Source organism: Rhinatrema bivittatum, chromosome 1, assembly GCF_901001135.1.
Source record: "Rhinatrema bivittatum chromosome 1, aRhiBiv1.1, whole genome shotgun sequence".
NCBI classification, from domain to species: domain Eukaryota; kingdom Metazoa; phylum Chordata; class Amphibia; order Gymnophiona; family Rhinatrematidae; genus Rhinatrema; species Rhinatrema bivittatum.
This window is the reverse complement of record NC_042615.1, coordinates 45,987,651-46,010,520: the sequence shown is the minus strand read 5'-3', so window position 1 is coordinate 46,010,520 and position 22,870 is coordinate 45,987,651. Positions and strand designations below refer to the sequence as shown.

Below are 22,870 nucleotides of genomic sequence, written 5' to 3'. Positions count from 1 at the left end.
ATTCAGAATTCCAGGAATAACTGGATTATAGTTAGGTCGGGCCGAATAAGACACTGATGAAGACACCCACTCTCTCAACTGTTACCCTTACATAATGCTTTTTCTGCTTTGGAAAATGAAGAAGCCCCAGCAAAAGAACATGGTGATATATGAAAAGGAAGTAGTCACCCAATGCATCCAGAAACCCTTCAGCATGACGACTTGTCATAAAAGAAAGCTGCTGCTTCTGCTGGGAGACTCAGTCCTCACAAGAACTAATTTGGGAACCCAATTTGATGGGGATACATTAGTTAAATGCATTCCAGGATGCTCAATTAATAGAAAGGCAAACCAGGTGGTTAATGCAATTATACAGGGTAGCCCAGGGAAAAGTAGCCTGCCTCCAATACCAGTGCCTCGCAGGCAGGCTTCTTTTCCATGGGCCACCCTGTAGAAGAATGTAAGAATGCTGATATCAGTTATCATCCATCTGGGAACCAATGACCTCACTATAAACGTGTCCACAAGCTACAGGAAGATTTCCAAAATCTAGGAGAGAATATTAGACATATGCCAAAGACTATTGCCTTTTCAGAAGTATAACCTGGTCATGGTAAGGGAAAGGAAAGGTTATACCATATAGATAATTTCAGAGTCTGGCTCAAAACCTGGATATGTTGGAGGCTGAGGTGGTATATAGAGCAATAAAAGATTATATGGTAAGGATGGCTTACATTTGTCTGTGGCAGGAAGGAAGATGTTAAGTGTAAAATTCAGATTATACATTAACAGGCATTTAAATTAGGGAGAGGGGGGTGGCAGGAGGTGACCATTGAAATTGGAATGTCATCCCCAACCAATACACGAAGTGGGAGGAGAAAGTAACAAAATTAATCTGTTCAAAAAAACAGAAAAGGCAATGAGGAAGAGCAGCTGGAAACCTATGACCACAACTGCTCATAGTTTGAGCAATAAAATCCCAGACCTGCAGGCCCTAATGGTAGAGGTGGAATTAGACATTGTTGCTGCTACGGCGACCTGGTTCATAGAGTCTCATGATCAGGATGTGGCCATCCCAGGCTATAATTTAAGGAAGGACAAAGAGGACAGAAAAGGGGGAGGAATAGTTCTTTATGTCAGAGACAATATACAAGCAATTGAATTGAAAGGGACCTGGGGTAAAGAAGAAGCATTATGGACAGTCCTAAAAAGAGAAGATGGTGCTTCCATTTTTACTGGTATTATCTACAGGCCTCCAACCCAAATGGATGAACTGGACCGAGACCTGATTGAGGAAATCCAAAAGGTGGGAAAGAAGGGAAGTGTTGCTCATTGGAGACTTTAATCTTCCGGATGTGGATTGGAGCATTGCTTCTGCGGAATCTACAAAAAAGTAGAGAGATAGTGGATGCCCTTCAAGGTGCTCTGCTCAAACAAATGGTAATGGAACCCACAAGGGAGGGTGTGATCCTTGATCTAGTGCTCTCTAATGGGGATAATGCCTCTGCTGTTCAGGTAGGAGCTCACCTGAACACTAGTGATCATCAGACAGTATGGTTCAATATCTCAAATAGGATACAGAGAAATCACAAAAAGACCCAAGTTTTGAACTTCACAAATATGGACTTTGTCAAAATGGGGATGTACCTGGAAGAACTAGAAGACTGGGAGAAATCAGATGAGGTGGAACAGTGGGCTAAATTAAAAGGAGCTATTACAAAGGTAACACATCTCTATGTTAGGAAAGTAAAGAAGCGAAAGAGGAAAAAGAAACTGATCTGGTTCTCGGTGGCTGAAAAAATGAAGGCAAAAAGAACAGCATTCAAGAAGTATAAAGGATCCCAAAAAAGGAACAAAAGAATATCTATTAAAACTGAGGGAGATGAAGAAAGAAATCAGAAAAGCAAAAAGTCAAGCGGAAGAAAGGATTGCCAAAGAGGTAAAGAGATAAATCAGAGAAAGAAGTGGTCTGAAGTGGTATAGTGAAACTGAAAGATAAGGAGCACTGTGTGGAGAGAAGAAGAAAGGGCAGAAATATTAAACAAATACTTCAGTTCAGTGTTCACAATAGAAGACCATGGAGAAGAACCGTTGCTGATTGACAAGACGGTAGATAGAGATGGGGTAGATGAAACTCCGTTTACAGAAGAGAATGTATGGGAAGAGCTAGGAAAACAAAGTGGACAAGGCCATGGGGCCAGATGAAGTTCATCCCAGGATACTGAGGGAGCTCAGAGATGTGCTGGCAGGTCTGCTGCATGACCTCTTCAATAGATCCTTGGAAACGAGAGTGGTGCTGAATTGAGAAGTGCATCATTACGCCCTATTGGTTTGGTCTTTGTTTTCGGGTCCCCACAGGAAATATTTTTTTTCCCCAAGGTTGGTTTTTTGTTTTTTTTTGTGGGTCCCAATTTTTGCTTTAATGCGTGCTAACTTTAAAATGTTAGTACGTGCTGACGCCTGTTAGTGCGCACTAACACGAACTACAAATTTTTCCAAAATTTCAGAAAAATTCAGTTTATTTTTCGGTGCCCATTGAAATTATCTAATTTGTGAAAAACGAATGCACATCTCTAGTGCTGAGTGATTGAAGAGTGGTGGTAGTCTGCTTCACAAGAGTGGGAATAGAGAGGAGGCTGGAAACTATAGGCTGATTAGCCTTACCTCAGTGGTGGGAAAATTAATGGAGACTCTGCTGAAGGAAAGAATAGTAAACTATCTAGAGTCAGGAGGATTGCTGGATGCAAGGTAGCATGGATTCACCAGGGGAAGGTCCTGTCAGGCAAATCTGATTTTTTTTTTTTTGTATTGAGTGACTAAATAATTTGAGCAAGGAACACTCAATGTTATCTACTTGGAGTTCAGCAAAACTTTTGATACAGTCCTGCTTAGGTTTAGTACTTGATTACCTACAAAAACTAAAGCCTTTCTCCCACCTTGTGGAAGTAGATCAGCATACTCTGAGTTTGTCATCTTATTCGATCCTTTACGAAGTGTTCAATACCACAGAACGCTCCTCCTCAGCCTTCATTGGAGTATGCTGCTTGGCTTGGTTAAGAACCAATAGCTTGCACGATGATGTCCATGCAAACTAGCAAATGTTCCTTGTGTGGGTGATCACTTTTGGAAAAAAGATTAGCAAAACAGTAGCTCAAATAAAAGAGCAACATGGGGTGGTTCAGTGCCTTGCTATAGGATCAGAACAGTCTTCTGCAAGGTGCACTTACTATGCATTTAAAAAACCATATTTGCAGAGATGCCCCTTCTGGCAGTTCCAATATTACTGGATCCTGTCTCTACTTCCACAGCAGTAACTTCCATTTTGTACTAGCTTGACTGTGGTTGACTGTGCTCATGCTGAGCACAGTCAACCAAAAACATTGCATGGGGTCCTGCAAAAGCATGGGCAAGTGTTTTTTTTTTTTTAATCACCTTTCAAACCCTAGCAACCATCCTCTCCATTTGGGGGCAGAATCCAACATTACCTTGGAGAATGGTGCAAGATCACCAAAGATTGCTGGGCTCTCAAAATTGTAGATTTTGCTTGTATTTCTCAGATTCTCATGCTTCCTCATCACGCAGCCTTCAATCTGAACCCATCTCACGCCATGCAATTCTACCTGGAGGTGGAGTCAATTTTCAAACAGTGGGCAGTAAAACCTGTTTCTTCCCATCTTCATAGCCTCTACTCCTGCTAGTTCCTTATCCTCAAAATATCCAGGGGATTGAGACCCATCCTGGATTTAAGAAGCCTGAACCAGCATATACTCTGGGAGAAATTCAAAATGAATTCTCTCCACACAATTTTTCCTTTCATCCAGAGGGGGAGTGGTTGTGTGCTTTGGATCTAAAGAATACTTATGCTAATCTTCCCATCTGTCCCTCCTGCTGACATTACCTATGCTTTATGGTGGACTCCTCCCACTATCAGAATACACCCCTTTGAACTATCAGTAGCATTGAGGGTCTTCATCCAAATGTCTGGCTGTAGTAGCAGCACATCTGTGGGGACAAGGCATCAGAGTCTTCCCTTACTTGGACAACTGTCTTATAGCAGTGAATTCCTGGGAAGGTATATTAACATTCTTGCACAAGTCAATTCATGTCCTACAGTCATTAGGTTTTCTGGTGAATTTTGAGAAATTGACTAATTCCCTCCCAGAAAATCAAATTCATTGGCACATACATAGATTTTCTGCAAGAGAGAAATTTCTGTCACACTGGGCAAACACTTTCAGATCCTTTTGCATAGACTGTTGAACACAGGTCAGGCAGCAGCCAGAGAAATAATGGTCATTCTGGGCCACATGACAACTATGTTTCCAACAGTGGCCAAGCCAGGCCATAAGAATCTGGGAAGTATACCATTGCTAGTAATGGTATACCATTGCTAGTAATCTCATTTAATCGCCTGTTACATGTATTGACTACCAATTTATACTAACTCTGTTACTTAAGGATTTTAAGTCATTACGAATTTATTGTTTATATCCCAGTTCTTATCTCCTTTTCTTTGTAAGACTCTCGTCAGTCATTTCATCTGTTGTCTGTAAACCGAAGTGCTTAGTGATTTTATCTCTAGAACCTCAGTATATAAAAAGTTAAATAAATAAATAAATTATAAAATCGGGCATACATTTGTTTGCGCCGGGTTGCGCGAACAAATCTACACCCGCGTGCAGGTTTTAAGATCTGCCCCTATGTGTATTCAAAGTGAAGTATCAGACTTAATTGGTTTGGGGTAGTAACCGCCGCAACAAGCAAGCTACTCCCAAGCTTATTTGTGAATGCAAATCCTTTGTCCCACATTTCCGCTTATTATCTTATCTTCATTCCCCCCTGCCGTTGAAGCAGTGAGCTGCGCTATATATATGTATTCAAAGTGAAGTATCAGGCTTAATTAGTTTGGGGTAGAAACCGCCACAAGCAAGCAAGCTACTCCCACGCTTATTTGTGAATGCAAATCCTTTATCCCACATTTCCTCTTGCTGTTGAAGCATAGAGCAATATTGGAGTCACATTAACCATGTGATTGTTTATTGAATAAGGGTATTAATTACCAGGTAGTAGCTGTCATTCCTGTAAGCCACCTCCATGCCTCTTCTCTTCATTCACATCCTCAAGACTTTATGGATCCACAGTGTTTATCCCATGCCCCTTTGAAATCCTTCACAGTTTTAGTCTTCACCACTTCCTCCGGAAGGGCATTCCAGACATCCACCACCCTCTCTGTGAAGAAATACTTCCTGACATTGGTTCTGAGTCTTCCACGCTGGAGTTTTAAATCGTGACCCCTGGTTCTGCTAATTTTTTTTGCAATGGAAAAGTTTTGTCGTCAACTTTGGATCATTAAAACCTTTCAAGTATCTGAAGGTATGTATCATATCACCCCTGCTCCTCCTTTCCTCCAGGGTATTCATATTTAGATTCTTCAATCTCTCCTCATAAAGCATTCGATGAAGACCATCCACTTTTTTGATCGGCCTTCTCTGGACCACCTCCATCCTGCCTCTGTCCCTTTGGAGATACAGTCTCCAGAACTGAGCACAGTACTCCAGGTGAGGCCTCACCAAGGACCTGTACAAGGGGATAAGCACTTCCCTTTTCTTACTCGATATTCCTCTCTCTGCAGCCCAGCATTCTTTTGGCTTTAGCTATTGCCTTGTCACATTGTTTCGCCATCTTCAGATCGTTAAACACCGTCACCCTAAGGTCTCTCTCCTGCTCTGTGCAGGAAGCAGAAAGCCTGTGAGGGAGTCTGTTAAACTGTTTGATGATCAAGGGGTTAAAGCGGCACTTAGGGAAGATAAAGCCATTGTAGAAAGACTAAACAAATTCTTCAGTGTTTACCGAAGAGGATATAGGGGAGATACCCGTTCTGGAGAAGGTTTTCAATGGTGATGATTCAGATGAACTGAACCAAATTATGAATAGCTTAGCCACAGGAACAGGAGCTAGTAGAGACGTACGGAACTTGTTGGCTAGCTGAGGGTGAAGGTAGGGCTTAAGTACCTTGATCCGAAGACAAACAGGGATGCCCCCAAGGTTCCCGCCAACGAGACTTCAAAGGAAGGCCTGTGATGCACGCGCCTAGGAAGGGCCGGAGATGATGAAGCTGGTGGTGGCCTCTCAGCCGCCACGGGGAACGCGGCGGTAGAGATTGGCCTGTGCCGCGATCAGACCTGGGGAGGGCTGGAGAACGGTGCAGGATGTAAGTAAGCGCGGTCGCAGCCCTCTGTGACCAACGGGCATAACATCTTCTTTCGGCAAACCTTCTGTCTCACTACCATCTGCTCTATATTCCAATGGTGTTCACTCTGAGTTTTGGTCTCTCCTGCTGGACCGGAGAGAACCACCATTGTATATTGGCTATGGTACAGTCGGAGAGAGAGAGAATCTCTTGGTACTGCTCGGACATCGGTTTCCAATGGGATAACAAATCTTTCTGTAAAGGATGCATATGAGCAAACGCACAGGGGACAAGATCAATCATGGAAGCCATGGTCCCTAAAACTTGCAGGTTTAGGGACCATGGCTTCCCTTCTCATCGGAGAGCTGCCGTAACGTCTACCATGATCTTGGTGAAGGTGCGGGGAATGGTGGTGAGACCGAAGGGAAGGGTCCGAAACTGGAAATGCTGGTCTAGGATCTGAAAGCGAAGGAATCTGATGTTCCCGATGGATGGGGATGTGAAAATAAGCCTCTGTCAGATCGAGGGAAGCGAGGAACTTGCCGGGACGGACCGCCACAATCATCGCGCGCAGGGTTTCCATCTTGAAACGGGGAACCTTGAGGGCCTGATTGACCCTTTTGAGAGCCAGGATGGGGCGAAAGGAATCCTCCTTTTTGGGAACAATGAAGTAAATTGAATACTGGCCAGCGCCCTGTTCTTGCACCGGTACCAGAAGGATCGGCCCCAAATCCTGAAGTCTCAATAGGGTGTGACAGACCACAGGTCGCTTGGAATGGCCGCAAGGAGACATGATATATAGATCCGGCAGGTCCCTGGCAAACTCTAACGCGTAGCCGTGTTCTATCACCTCGAGGACCCAGAGATCGGATGTGATTTTGGCCCACTCCTAGAGAAACAGAGAAAGACGCCCATCTAAGTTTCGTTCGGAGGAATGGACTGGCCGAATCTCATTGGGGAGCTGACTTAGTGGTCGTGTGTTGCTGATGGCCATCCCGGAAGCCTCGACGGCCAGGAATGGGACCAAGACTGGGATCTGGAGACACCACCCTTGGGGAAGGAGCCACGAGCCCTGGTGCCATAACGGCAGTTTCCCCTATAGCGAGTGCGAGCAACTGTTTGGGACGGTCCTCTGGAAGCTTGTGGACCTTGTTCTCACCCAAAGATTTAATAAGCTGCCCCAGGTCCTCACCAAAAAACAACTTGCCCTAGAAAGGAAGAGTGCCCAACTGAGCTTTTGAAGAAGCATCAGCAGACCAATTACATAGCCAGAGAAGACGTCTGGCCAAGACTGCAGAAACTATAGCCTTAGCCTGGACACGAAGCAAGTCATAGAGGGCTATAGCGCCCCCCAAGCGTTCAGCCTCTGCAGACGGGAGGTCCTGGGTGCTGAGTAACTGTTGCATCCACCTAAGTCTTGCCCGCTGCATGAGACTGCTGCAAATAGTCGCCCGGACTCAGAGAGCCAAAACTTCAAAGATGCGTTTCAAATAAAATTCAAGCTTACGGTCCTGCACATCCCGTAATGCTGTAGCGCCCACCACAGGAATGGTGGTTCGTTTCGTCACCACGGTGACAGAAGAATCTACCTTAGGAATCTTTAACATGTCCAGGCAGTCCTCAGGGAGCGGGTATAGCTTATCCATAGCCCTACCAACTCGAAGCCCCGTCTCTGGGGACTCCCATTCTCGTCGGAGAAGCAAACGGTGCACTGGATGAAACGGGAAAGTACGTGGTAATGCTCTGAGTCCCACCAGGACCAGGTCCGCGTTTGGTGTCATCGCTGCCGCCACAGAATCATGTGGTGGGGCTTCAATTCCCAGTTCCTGGAGAACGAAGGGAATAAGAGGCTCCAGTTCCTCCTGCTGAAATAAGCGCAGGACATGGGGGATAGTCGCCCTCTAGCGGGGGGGGGCTTGAGCCGCGGAATCATCGTCCCCTAGGTCAAGCGGGTCTAAAGGAGGCGGGGGGAGGGGGGGGAGCACCCGGGATCACACGAACCCTAACCGGGCCCTGAGGGTCCGGAACATCATCAAGGGACGGCACAGGAAAAAGAGCAGGCTTCTGAGGAAGGGGAACAATTGGGGGGGGGGGGGGGGGGGGCACCTCCCTCTGTAAGCTGGCCAAGTAAGATTCATGCATTAAAAGGACAAAATCAGAGGAAAAACTGGTCTGGGCAGAATTTTTCACAGGGGGAGAGGGGCAGGGGAGGTGAGGGGGGGTCCGAGCCACCCCCCTGAGAGCAAACCGGGCTCAAATCGGGGGGAAAAATTGGATCCCCAGCCCCCGGAGAAGCAGGAAGTGTTTCATCAGAAACACCCAAAATGGACGCTGCTGAAGCGCGTTCCCGGGGCGGGAATGGCTTAGAAACACGTCTGGGAACCCTTCCCTGAGGTCTAAAATTTGGCGGTTCAGAAGAGGAGCCTTCACCCCCCGAAATACACCTGGAGCATACCCCATCGCGGGAGTCGAGAGGCCGACTCTCCACAAGCTAAACAAAAAGGTGGCCACGGCATGGAGCAGGAAAGCGGCTGCAAAGCTAATTGAAAACAGCTGAGCTGGGAGCCCTTGAGGAGCTGGGCGGGAGATTGAACCCCGCTCCCTCCTCACAAAATAAAACTGCTGCCTTTAATTTTTTTTTATTTTTAAATAAAGACCAAAAAATTTGACAAGTAAAAAATATATGCTGTGTAAGCTTGGGAAAACAAAACCAGTTTTATTCACATAAATAATTCACTGCATTCACAGAGGCAGGGGTATGATAATCCTCCCTGAAGCTCCACCGAGGCATGGGCATCTTGGGGCACGGCTGCAGATACAAACGTGGGGAGAGGGACTGGCACCACCAGTATCACCCACACTAGGTCACCGGGAAGGGAACCTAGGCTGGCAGAAATCAAGGGGCAAAGCCTCCCTAGGAACCCCAAGAGCAAGGGAGACAGAACTGTCTGCCCTGACAGTCAAGTCAGAGAAAAAAAAATTATTTTTTTTTTTTTAAATTAAGAAGTAAATTAAAGAGTACTTGCGTGAGCTTGCCCCAGAGAAAGGAGAGGAAAGAAACACAGAGGACAAGCTAAACAGGGAACCAAAGGGTGAGCTGTTCCACCTGCTGGAGACAGACAAATACTGAGGGTTCCAGGGTGGGTTCCGTCCTTATATGGGCTGCCCTTAGAACTCTGGTCTGTCTCCACCCATGGTCTGGACTGATCCGGGTACGTACAGGGAACTTGAACTTTTTCCTGAAGAATATTTTCCTGTCAGGAAACCTTGGAAGAGCTCCTATCTCCATGTGGCAAAAGCTGCGTGGAAAAAAAAGAGACTTAAGGGGGACCACTGCTGGATGCAGGGTTGGTACCATGCTGGGCATGCTCAGTGGTGCCAAAGTTCTAGAAACTTTGACAAAAGTGTTCTGTGATTGGGCTCCATCCTGATGATGTCATCCATATGTGAGGACTACCATCCTGCTTGTCCTGTGAGAAAGGGCAGAATCTGTCAAAACTTCTTCATCTCCATCTACTGGAGGGGAGGCAAAACCCAGGAGTCTGGACTGATCCGGGTACGTACAGGGAATGTGATTTCCTTATGTGTACCTTTGTTAAATATTGACAATTCATAAGATCTTTACTAACCATGATACCATCTGGCTTAGTGAATCATTGTACCTACCTATATGCTCTCCAAAGAACACTTATCGTCAAACAACAGACTATTAGAGATGTCCTCTGTATGCCATACTGCCAGAAGCACTAAGAGTCATGATTGATGGGAAAATAATTTAAAAAGCCTTAAAGATGTGGTTCTTTACAGCAATGTTCAGCATTAAATAATCTTGAACTGCACAGTTTGCACCTCAGAGATCTGTTTTTAATTTGTTATGCAATTTTGATCATGTATGTTTTAAGTATTGAAAATCACTCTGATCTCCCCCAGGAAAGGCACTATGTAAATACATAAATTGTATTGTTAAACTGCTCAAAAAAATCAGAACAGGCACTAATTACAAAAGATTGCAGCTGATCAGTGAAAAATAAGAGACAAGTAGTCCACTTTAGATGGATGTTTATTATCAGAGCCTCAGCCAAAGAGGCCAGCATTTGCTTTAAAATAAGGGCATGTTTTAGTTCAATAATTATTTGTAAACCATCTAACAGAAAACTTCTTTCAAAGATACCTAAAACTGGAAAAAAAAATGGTCAGCATAGTGGTACATGAATAAGTTACATTGTTGATTTTAAACCCCACAAAAGTTGGAAAGTGTATGTTTGTATTTAAGCAGGAATCATCCTGGATCTGGAAGGCTGTATGAGAAAAGAAGGTATTGTCACCAAGCATACAAGACACAGCAGCTTCTCTTCCCAGAATACACTGGACACGGCTCCAGGGCTCTGGTGTTAACACAGGGAATGGCACGGTAGGTTCTGGAACAGCCGTTTTCTACATAACCTGATCAACAAGCTCAGTGTTGGAGCTTTTCCTTTCCAAATGGAGGCGACTTGCACTGATAAAAGTTTAATCATCCAGGAAGAAGTAGTTTCCGCTTTTCTTTTGATCCACATCCTAAAACAGAAGAGCATGAGAAAAGGGAATTCTGCATTATCCACAGGCTACCAGATACTGTTTCCCCCATGAATTACGGAAATACGACACATGCTTCATGGCAGTATAAGCCACACCCCCATAAGACACAAAAATCAGGGAGTTGGGGGGAGGCTCCTCAATTTTTTTTTATTAAAACACACCATCACAGCAATTGTGGAGCTCAAAACCAAAAGAAGCCAATACCTATATTTTAGTGTTAAAATCTACCTGTGGCTCGGATTCTTGGTTCACTGCTACAGTACTTCACTAGAGACAGGCAGAATCGCATTGCCATACACACAATGTATGTGACAACTCTCTAAATAGCTAAGAGAAACATGCTTGATCTGTACCTTTTTTTTTTTTTTTTTTTTTAAAGTGGTCCTTAGGTAGTTAAAATCACTGCCCTGGATATAGGACAAGCTCAGGATTGCCCATAATAAGTAAGCTGGAAACCGTGTGCCAGTGATAGTTCAGGAGTAAGCCTGAGCTTCATACATACACTGGAATGAGTGCACAGAATCCTTAAGTGTGAAAATGTGAAAGGAAAGCCAGAGAGCTGCTAGAAGGGATGCATAAACCCACTTGTCTGGACTGATCCAGGGAACAGGGATTTAAGGCAAGAAGTGAACTAACTAAAGCAGATAGGCCCCTAAAAAAGATCTTTATTTACTGGTATGTTCTGTGTCTGTCAGTAGTTCCCAACCTTTTTTTGTTTTGTAGCACACCTGGCACAAGGCTCATTTACTTGTGGCACACCACCAGCTTCCCCATCATCACTTTTCTCTTCCCACCCCTTCTCTTCTCCTCTTCTTCCACCTCCCAGCATCAAAATCACCTCTTCCCTTTCCCCTGACATCTTCTTTCCCCTCTCCTCCCCATTCATCCCCTATCATCATTACCTTCCCTCTCCTTCCCACCCACCATCAACTTTCTTTCTCCCTCACCCCATGGCATCACCTTCCTTCTCCCTCACACCATCCCTCTCCTTCCACCACTTTCCCTTACCCATCAACACCACCTTCCCTCTCCCTCCCTCGAGCATCAGTACCTTCTTTGCCCTCTCCCTCCTGGCATCCCCACCTTTTCTTTTCGTCCCTCCATCCCCCTGGAATAATCACCTTCTCCTTTTCTCTCCTCTTTCTGGCATCATTTCCACTTTCCCTTTCCTCCCTTCCTGGCATCACCACCACCTTCCGTCTCCCTCCATCTCCAGGCATCATCTTTCTGTCCCTTCTGTCTCCCTCTATCCCCTTGGCATAATCACCTTCTCTTCCGTTTCCCTCCATTTCCAGGCCCATTTCCACCTTCCCTCTCCCTCCATCCCCAAGCATCATCTCTCCTTCCCTTCTGTCTCCCTCTTTCCTCCTGGCTAAATCACCTTCTCTTCCCTCTCCCTCCAACCCCTGGCACCATCACCACCCTTTCCTCTACTCATTACTTTACTGAATCACTTATCTTTTGAAAATGTTCCGTGTAAACTCCAGTTACTTCCGTCACCTTCTCTCGTGGCTCCAAAACCCGATGTGCTCATTAACACCCATTCAATGTGTCTGTTTTTGTGGCTATTAAAAACTTTTCAACCTCCCAACATTGCAATGTTTCGGCGGCTTATCTCGCCTGCTTCAGGGGATTCTTCTCATTTAGTTGGCCGCTCACGGCTCCACCCTGCAGCGCAAAAACTGAACGGCGTCGCCGAAACATTGCAATGTTGGGAGGTTGAAAAGTTTTCAATAGCCACAAAAACAGACACATTGAATGGGTGTTAATGAGCACATTAGGTTTTGGAGCCACGAGAGGAGGTGACGGAAGTAACTGGAGTTTACACGGAACATTTTCAAAAGATAAGTGATTCAGTAAAGTAATGAGTAGTTTTAAAATAATATTAAATAAAAATTGTGGTTCAATGGGAATTGGTAAATGAGGTTAACAACTAAGTGCTGTTTTTACCATGAATATGGTTGCAGCCCTGTAAGGGCAAGAGCCTAAAGGATTGAGCACAAAACATTCTGATACTAATTCCCTGAGTTATAAATAAAACATTGAAAATTTAGTGAGAAATTTGGTATTCCTCATTTGTTTGAATATTGAGTATAAGCATACATGGTGAGGAAATATTAGCCCTAATAGTAGAATTATTGGTCTTCTATTACGAAAAACCATCAACAGACCAGATCAACCCCAGCTCTTACCTTGATCGAATTGAGTTTGTTTATTCTTGGCCTGTAGTTATTTGGATCTCTTCTGAAGGTGATTTCTAGCTGTGACAAAAATTTATTCATGCCAGCCAGAAGAGTCTGAGGACTGGAATACAGAAATAGGACACAAATACTCAGCAATGACAATATCATCCATGGTGCACAAATGCAAAATTCATCCATCACACTTTCCTCCAAAAAAAAAAAAAAAGCATAGATTCCAAGAATGGGAACTGCTCCAGAATCTTGTAAGGACTGTATCTAACCTGCACCATCCTTTTCCTATGGTGGGGCAGACAGACTGCCAGCAAGCAGCAAGAAACCACACAGCAACTTACATTAACTATCATCCTAGAGATACTACTAAGCAGTATAAAAAATGGAAATACTGTGTCCAAGCTCTCTCAGCACCTGCACCTCCCAAGGGTGACCTCATCCCAAACTATATTTAAAAAAAATTATGCCCATCTGAAATTCCATAAAGGTAAATATACTAATGAGGAAAATACAGCAGCTAGAGATTTACATAGAAAAGACAAATTCTCCCTACATTTTCCAGCCTTATTAGATCTGTTTCTAAGTGCAACCTAGTGGGGAACTTGGACAGATTAGCTAGAACCAGCCAGAAAATAACAAAAGCAATGACTTTTTTTTCTACTGTTGGAATGAATCACCGAACTTACCTGTTCGCGACTGTGTCTTTGGATGGAATACCATCAAATACAATTACACGATCTGCTAGATAGGTGGCCATAATAAAGTCATGTTCTACCACAAAAGCTGTCTTTTTGGCATGAAGAATAAAGCTAATAGGAAGAAAAACAAATTACAATGTTAGCTTTGGGAGACTGTGGGTCTATGAAGAAAAAAGTTGAAGGGAATCACGAAGCCCCAATCTCAAAAGAGGGAAAAGGAAGCAGTTACCGTTTGATGACTCTTGCAGCCATTAAACGCTGCTCAGAATCAAGGTACGCCGAGGGTTCATCAATTAAGTAAACATCAGCTGGTTTGCCCAGGCAGAGCGCCAAAGCCACACGCTGCAGCTCACCCCCAGACAACGTCTGCACCTATCAAGGGTAAGAGCGAAAACATTCAGCAACTTCACTCAGAATTCAGCGAGCAATCCAAGTAAAACATGGACCTGATGCCATGCAAGCAATCTCTACCTCTTGGTCAATGATGTTTTCAATCTGCATAGGTTTCATCACATCAGTTACAAATTGTGGATGGGTGTAGGCATCTCGGATCTTCTCATGCAACAGTTGACGTACACTTCCCTGTTCAAAGATAAGCCAGAAAACACACACACACACACACATTACACAGTAAGATAATAAATCACAGCACATAAAGACCAAAATGCTTCATCTACAGTCTGCCCAGCAAGGAGGTTTGGGTTCTAATTGCTACTTTGTTTTGGTTACCTCAATGGCTTCTGTTTAGGGTTGTAACGCCATTCCATGCAGGTCAACCCCATGCTGAAATATTACACCAAAAGTTACCATAGGTTTTCCCATTTCTTCATTTCCATCCTCTAGCCATTAAGAATCATCTTTATCTCTCACGATTCTAAATTTCATTTCTGGTTTTGTCTTCATCACTTCTAACGGGAAGTCATTCCAGACATTCACCACCCTTTCCATGAAAAAAATATTTCCTGACATTGTCTATCCCCTAATTCTACAGCTTTCTTTCAAACCATTTCCAATGGATTGTGTAATACCTTTCACATATTTAGAGTTTGTAGCATTCTCCTCACGCCTCCCTAGGGTACACATAAATGACTTGCAATCGTATCCGACCCCCTAAAAAGTCAGTATATTTGTGTGGATTACAAATGACACTTGCACAGATTGTTCCAGATCCAGACAATGTTTATTGCAAACCAGTATGCTCTTAAAGTAAAATTTCAAAGTCACAATTCATTATTTCTCTGCATTTTTTTGTAAAATAAAATTAAAACACTGAAAAATGCCACTTGCATAAGTATTCAACCCCTATGCTTTGGAAGCTCTAAGTTTACACAGATGAAAGATATTTTTATTTATTTATTTATTTATTTATTAACTTTTATCTACCGACATTCGTGAAGCACATCATGCCGGTTTACAATGAACTCAGGTGGGAGATACAGTATAACAATATGACAATAAAACAGTATGAAAAAAACTAACGCAAGAGCAAAAAACAAACCAAAACCAAATACAACAAAATAAACAATAAATGGAACCAAGGAATAGAGATTTGAGGGGGGTAGGGGGGGGAGAAAAGGGAAGGTGTAGGAGGTGGGTGGGAAAGGGGGATAAGGGGGGAAGGGGGGAGAGGTATAGTTAACAGAGGTAAAGGGAGGGAATAAAGCGGAAAAGAGGAATACTATGTACAGATGACTAATGTACAGGAAACATTTGATTAAATAGGAATATGGAACAATTGAAATAGGAGGTAATTGCTGGGAAGGGTTTCTTCAAGGGTATGTAGGGGGTGTGGAGGGCAGGGGAAAAAGGGGAAAAAAAGGGGGGGGGTAGGGTGGTGGCTGGGTGTCGAGGATAAAGGGAGGTGGCCAGGGGAGGAGGGGAGGGGATCAGGCGGGCTGAGAGAGAGGGTGGAAGGCCAGGCGGGGGGGACCTGGGGGGGGGGGCGCAGGGTGTCAGGTCGTGCAGAGGGGGGGCTAAGGTGCGGAGATATTAAGTTTGGTTTGTGTCAGGGTAGGCCTGTCGGAATAGCCATGTTTTGACTCCTTTCTTAAAGTTGTGAAAGGATGTCTCTTGGCGTAGGAAGGTGGAGAGGGAGTTCCAGAGGGTGGGGCCAGCGACGGAGAAGGCTCTCCCTCTGGTGTGGGTTGAGTGTGCTGTTTTGAGGGATGGGATGTGGAGAGTGCCTGTGTGGGTTGTTCTTGTGGGGCGGTTGGAGGAGCGGTAGCGAGGCATTTCATCGAGCCAGTTGTGGTTGTGTTTATGTAGGGTGTTGTGAAGGATGGTGAGGGTTTTGTATTGTGAGCGGAAGGAGATGGGCAACCAATGTAGGTCTTTTAGTATGGGGGTGATGTGGTCCCTTTTACGCGTACCGGTTATGATTCTAGCCATGGAGTTTTGTAGAATCTGGAGGGGTTTGATGGTGGTGTTGGGGAGTCCTAGTAGCAGGGAGTTACAATAGTCTAATTTCGTGAGCATGGTGGTCTGTACGACTGTGCGGAAATCATGGGTGTGGAGGAGGGGTTTGAGTTTTTTTAGGATGTTAAGTTTATAGAAACCCCCCTTAAGAAGAGCTTTGATGTGGGGTTTAAAACTTAGGTGCTGATCTATAAAGACGCCCAGGTCTCTTACAAAATGGGCCTGAGGGAGGGTTGTGGTTGTCTTTTGAGGAGTGTTCTGTCGCATGGGGAGAGTGAAGCGTTCTGGTTGATTGGAGATGATGATTAGTTCTGTTTTTGAGGTATTTAGAGCTAGATGGAGATCAGATAAAAATGTGCTTATGGTGGCGAGGCTAGATTCCCAGCGTTGCAAGGGTTCGCTAGTGGACCCTTGAAACGGGATGAGAATCTGCACGTCATCTGCATATAGGAAGAAATTCAGGCCTAGGTCGGAGAGGAGGTGGCATAGGGGTAGGAGGTAAATATTAAAGAGGGTGGAGGATAGGGATGAACCTTGGGGTACACCTTGTGTGATAGGTATGTGTGAGGATTCGTGTTTGTCGATTTTTACTAGGTATTCTCTGTGAGTGAGGTAGGAGGAGAGCCATGAGAGGGCTGTGCCGGCGATGCCTATTTCTGCTAGGCGGGTCATTAGTATTTGATGGTTGACTGTATCGTAGGCAGCTGAGATGTCTAATAGGGCGAGTAGGTACGAGTTTCCATGATCCATACCTTTAAGCATGGTGTCTGTCATGGCCAGTAGTAAGGTTTCGGTACTTCGGGCTTTACGAAAGCCGAACTGTTGAGTGTGGAGGACATTGTGGTCTTCTAAAAAGTCCGTCAGTTGTTTGTTAATAACCCTTTCTAGGACTTTGGATAAGAACGGAAGATTGGAAATCGGTCGGTAATTGGCAGGGTCTGAGGGGTCAAGGGTAGGCTTCTTTAGGAGGGGTTTGACTATTGCCAGTTTGAGTGGGTTTGGGACACTGCCTGCAGTAATGGAGCAGTTGATTATGTCCTTAATAGGTTTGGTGATGGCGGGGGTAATAGAGAGGAGGATTTTTGAGGGAATGGTGTCTGAGGGGTGTGTGGCGGGTTTCATCTTTTGAAGGATGGCTTCTACTTCTGTGTTAGTGGTAAGGTCAAATGCACTAAGGGTGATCTTTTTGTCATTGGGGATGGGGGCGAGGGGGGTGGTGTTGGCAGGGAAGCGAATTAGGATATTGTCGATTTTGTTCTTGAAGTAGAGAGCTAGTTCTTCGCATCTTTTGTTAGAGATGGTTTCGTTGAGGGTGGGTGTGTTTGAAATGGTGAGTTCTGAGACATATGTGAATAAGGCATTTGCATTAAATTGGTAGTCATGGATCTTAGCTGCGTGGAAATCACGCTTGGCTTGGGTAATTGCATGACGGTATGCGTGTAAGGTGTTACTGTAGGTAGCTTTAAGTGTAGCGGATGGTTGTTTGCGCCAGGCGCGTTCTTTAGCTCTTAGTTCTTGTTTCATTGTTTTTAAGTCGGTGGAGAACCATGGTTTTCTTTTCTCACGTTGTGCAATGGGTATTTCTTTGTAGATGATGGGGCAAATTTCGTTGGCTATGGTCGTTGTAAGATTGTTCCAGGAGTGAAGTGCAGTGTCTGGGTTGGTGAGGTCGATGTTGTTATTTATATTGTCGAAAGCTAGGGTGAGCTCTTCTGTACTACAGTGTTTACGGAAGGAGATAGTTTTATGGTGTTTTTGTGTGGAAGGTGTGGGGGATTTGGTTTCAAGGGTTGTATTGATGAGAAAATGGTCGGACCAGGGTACTGGGGTAATTACAGGGGGGGGGGTGGCAATGGTTATTTTAGAATTCACAAAGATTAGGTCGAGTGTGTGGCCCGCTTTGTGCGTGGGTTCGGTGATGATTTGATTGAAGCCCAGAGCTTTGAGGGTGTCCAGTAGGATCTCGCAGGCGGGGGTGGCTGGGTGGGCATCCACATGGAGATTGAAATCCCCTAGAATAATGGTAGGAAGGTCTGTTTTGATGTTGACAGTGAGATATTCCGTGATAGGTGAGGGATCTTGTTCAATTAGGCCTGGGGGGGCGTAGACTAGGCAGATTTGCAGGGATTTGGATGTAAATAGCGCAATTTCTAGTTTGGGCGGGGGTTGGATGGTTTGGAGTTTGAGGCTGAGTCTTTTTTTGGCTGCCAAGAGTAGACCCCCGCCTCTCTTTTTAGGTCTTGGGATGGAGAGGAGGTCGTACGTCTTTGTTGGGAGCTGGTTAAGGAAAACCTGGTCAGTGTTTTTTAACCAGGATTCGGTGATGGCACATAGGTCGGGATTGTCGTCTGTAAGCAGGTCATTTAGTATAGGTCCTTTGTTTTGGATGGATTGGGCATTGAAAAGGGTAATGGCTAAGGTTGTTAGGCCTAGGAATTGTGAGAAAGGTGGGGTCGTGATAGGTATGAGGGATTTGCGCGGGTTAGGTGAGTGGGGTGGTATTGTAGGGGGTTTACGTAGTAGTGGGCGGTGCCGTCTTGGGATGGGGAGTAGGCACATGATTCTAGAGGCAGGAGAGGACTTACGGTGGTGGGGATTAAATAAACTTAGACACGGGGGGGGGCTGTAGTGATAGCTGGAGTAGTGGAGTGTAAGTAGCAAAGGTAAATAGCAAAGGTAATTAAGATATGGCAGGTGGGTAACAATGAACTATTGGGTGCAATCAGAAACATGGTACATTCGAAGGCAGCGTTAGCTGAGTCAATAGTATGGCTGACGCTTTTGCATAGGGTGAGCAGACTACAATAAACTGCAGGGTGATCCACAGTAAAAGCATTCAAAGGCAGTGTACGATCCAGAGTGAATTGTTTTATGGTGTTTAAGTCAATTAATGATATCGTCAAAATAGGTATCAGGGTGGTCGGGGTAGGTCTGGCGCTGATGTGCTGGTAGGCAGATTAGGTGCAAAAGGTTCTTACCCCGATTGGGTGGCGCCGACCGCGCGAACCCCAGTAGAAGAGGGATGAGATGCAGATGAGGTCGAGAATGGCAGAGTGTTGCGGTACCCGTTGCGAATTCCTTCGGGTTTTGGAGATTTTGTTGTCGGTCACGGTATATGTTGGGCTTAATCTGCGGTCACTCCTTGCAACATGGGTTGGTGCTAGATCTATTGCCCTAACAATTGGCCTCCACCTGTGAATCATTAGAAAAGGTCGACTTTTCTGGATAAAAGACCCCCTAATTTCAGTACCACTGGTCAGACTGTGAATCTGAAGGAAAGCTGTGAAAATGAAGACCAAAGAGCATTCTAAGGAAATTTAAAGATAAAGCTATAGACATGCACAAGATAGGAAAAGGCTACAAAATAATAGCCAAATGCTGGGATATCCCAGTGAGCACCGTTGGATCAATTGTGAGGAAATGGAAGCTGCATCATACCACCCAGACACTGCCTAGACCAGACTGTCCCTCAAAACTCAGCATCAGAGCAAGCAGGAGACTTGTGAGGGAAGCCACAGAGAGGCCAGCAATCACTTTGAAGGACCCACAGAGTTCAGTGGAGTGGAGGCGCACCAGTCAACCATATCAAGAGCCCTGCATCGGAAGGTGGTTAGAAAGAAGCCATTACTGAAGAAAAACCACATCAAAGCACGTCTGGAGTTTGCCAGAAAGCATCAGAGTGACCCAGCTAAAATGTGGGATAAGGTTTCATGGTCAGATGAGACAAAAATGGAACTTTCTGGAGGAAGTGACGTCAGCCTCTAGATGGCTGCCTAACTCTTAAGCTCCTGACACCAACCCGCTAAGAAAGCTACTAAAACAGGGTTAGCCGACGCCTAAATATTTTTTTTTTTCTGCGGTAGAGCACGGGAACACACAGGCTTGGCTGCGAAAAGAAAAACCGTGGACTTCCAATGTTTTTCCTATCAAAAAGGAATCGATGCTGATCCTGAGCCCGGGGAGTCGGGCGCAGCCGCAACGCTGGTGGAGCAGCAGGAGCCTGACGACGAGTTTAACATCGGGGCGGAGGGGGCCCCCTCGCGCTCTGAGTTCAGGTCTTGGTTTTGTGGCATCCGACAAGATCTTAAAAATTACAAAAAGGAAATTCATGAAATGGAGGATTTCCGCGAGGAGCTCCACTCAGTTGGCAGGCGCGTGGATGAGCTAGACTGCAAAATGGACGGTCAATCTACTCTTACAGCACAGCTTCAGGAGGTCTGCACTGAGTTGCAGGACGAAAACGCTGCCATGCGGGCCAAGATGGCCGACCTTGAAAACCGGGCACGGAGAGGTAACCTGCGCTTTAGAGGCTTCCTGGAAACTGCTGAGAATGCGGATTGTGCGAATTTGGTGGCTAGATTTTGTGCTCATATATTGTCTTCTGGGAACACTGCTACTCAAATCCTGCCGGAGGATATTAAAATTGACAGGGCGCATCGCGCGCTGCGTGCAGCTCGCGCTAATTTACCTAGAGATGTGATTGTGTGTTTTCACAACTACACGCAGAAAGAAAGCATAGCAGCAGCAGCGAGACAGCAGAATAAATGGCCTTGGGAGGCCCAAGAAATATCTATCTATGCTGATCTATCACAAGCAACCATGCAAAGCAGATTTGAACTTAGAGAGGTTACTCAATTTCTCAGAGAGAAGAATGTGAAATATCGTTGGTTACATCCGTTCGGCCTCATTTACACGTGGGATGGTGCGTCTACACAGCTGCGTACCGTTGATGAAGCGACGCGATTGTTGAAAGATAAGGGCTTTCTTCCGCAAGCAAGGATGGAGCGGGTTTCGCGCCCACCTCTACTCAAGGAGCAACTCCCCAGATGGCAGAGAGCCACCTCAAGGAATAGCAGGCTCAAACGCAATTCCGATAATTTCAAGACAGCACATGGCAAAACCTGAGGGACGAGATTGGCAGATAAATCTTGGATTTACTTAATTACTATCTTTGCCTACATTGCGTGCTGTAACGCTATTTTCAGGCAGTCTTTATTCAGGTTGGAAGGTTTCTTGTTATATAAGTTCAACTGTTGTTTCAAGGTTCTAGAAGGTCGGTTACCTCTATCTTTTCACTAAACAGGGATGGTGGGGGAGTACTGTTAGTTATTAATTTCCTCCTCAAGTTGTGGTAAGATGGATCTGCCAGGAGGAACAAGCAGATCCGAGCAGAGGGCGGGGCGGGGGGGGGGGGGGGAAGCGGGGAGGCGGGGGGATGGTTTATGGGGACAGGCAAAAATTGAAAAGCATGTATGTGTATATCACGATCTTGGTGTGAGTGTGTGTGGGTCACTAATGGGGATGTCCTGTGGAGGGGTGGAAATGCGGAAAGTATATACTGCTCACGTCCTGTTGCGGAATAAGGAGGGTTTCGCCAAGCTGACATAATGACGACTATACGCATTGTATCCCTTAATGTGAAGGGCTTAAATACCCCTCACAAGCGGCGTCATTTGTATAAGGAACTGGGCCAGCTACGGGCTGATATAGCCTTTATACAAGAAACACATCTGAAGGCCAGGTATGAGTCCCTAATGTCGTCAAATACGTATCCGTACCAATATTACTCAGCTTGTACCCGCCACTCTAAGTACACAGGGGTGGGCATACTATTGGCACGATCCTTGGTCTTTGAATGTAAGGGCTGTGTGTGGGATCCCTTGGGGAGGTACCTCATTCTCACCATTGCTGTCAATGGGGTTATGTACACCCTTTTCAACTTATATGCCCCCAATAGAGACCAGGGGCTCTTTTTTGACCAGATGCAGTCTCTGCTTACTACCCACGGCCAAGGTTATATACTGATGGGCGGCGATTTTAATTTGGTAAGGTGTCCCTCTGTGGATGCTTCTAGGGGCTACGTCTCTGCTTCTGGCACTCACAGAGCCCGACTGCAGGCACTGATGGAACAGTGGCTGTTGTTGGACGTGTGAAGAACGGTTTATCCCAGAACACGTTCTTATACCTTTTACTCAGCCCCCCATGCATTATATACTAGAATTGATTACTTTTTGTCGGATAAGGGGTTATTTAATCACATAAAAAAAGCTGAAATTACTCCGGTAGTATGGTCTGACCATGCTGCTGTGTGCATAGATGTTGAGCTCCGTGGGTATGATGCTGGCCTAAAATTTTGGCGCTTGAATGAGGCCCTGTTGGGGGATGCGGACTTCAATGAGGATCTCATCTCACACATCAAGTCCTTTTTTGCCCTAAACGATACTGGCGAGGTCTCACCACCAGTGGTTTGGGATGCCTTTAAGGCTTATCTTAGAGGCTTATTGATTTCAAGGGGGGCGTATATTAAAAAGAGAGATGCTAAGGCTGCTCAAGAGCTAAGAGACACCATAACTCTTTTGACCCACCAACATCAGACCACTGGCGCAGGGAAGGTATTAACGAGACTTACTAAGGCGAGGGAGGATTTACTAAGATTGGAAACCCAAAAAATCAATTATCATATGCTACTAACGAAGCAAGAATACTTCGAGGGTGGGAATAAAGCGGGGAAGCAACTGGCCAATAAACTGAAAAAACATCAGTATCAAAATAATATTGCCAAGATTAAAAACGAAACTGATGCCATATTCACCACTAATACCGAAATTCGCAAGCGGTTCCTGGAGTTCTATTCAAAGCTCTATGGAAATAACAGGGATATACATCAGAAGCATGTCGATGATTATCTGTCTGATACGCCTCTACCTTGCTTGTCTTATGAAGCGCAAAGGGAGTTGGAGGCCGAAATTACCACGGTCGAAATTTTGGAAAGTATCCAATCCATGAAATCCGGGAAATCACCTGGCCCGGATGGT

General features: G+C 45.2%; 1 protein-coding gene across 1 annotated transcript in view; it reads right to left on the bottom strand.

Annotated features, from left to right (window-relative positions):
- Positions 1 to 10,211: 10,211 nt before the first annotated feature.
- ABCE1 (ATP binding cassette subfamily E member 1) overlaps positions 10,212 to 22,870 on the bottom strand; it is a 91,795-nt gene continuing 79,136 nt past the window's right edge. The window contains exons 14-18 of the mRNA XM_029600470.1: positions 14,112 to 14,222; positions 13,870 to 14,012; positions 13,629 to 13,751; positions 12,940 to 13,051; positions 10,212 to 10,726 (exon numbers count right to left, since the gene is read on the bottom strand). Of these exons, the coding sequence (XP_029456330.1) occupies positions 10,679 to 10,726; positions 12,940 to 13,051; positions 13,629 to 13,751; positions 13,870 to 14,012; positions 14,112 to 14,222 (537 nt within the window). The 3' untranslated portion in view covers positions 10,212 to 10,678. The remainder of the gene's footprint in view (positions 10,727 to 12,939; positions 13,052 to 13,628; positions 13,752 to 13,869; positions 14,013 to 14,111; positions 14,223 to 22,870) is intronic.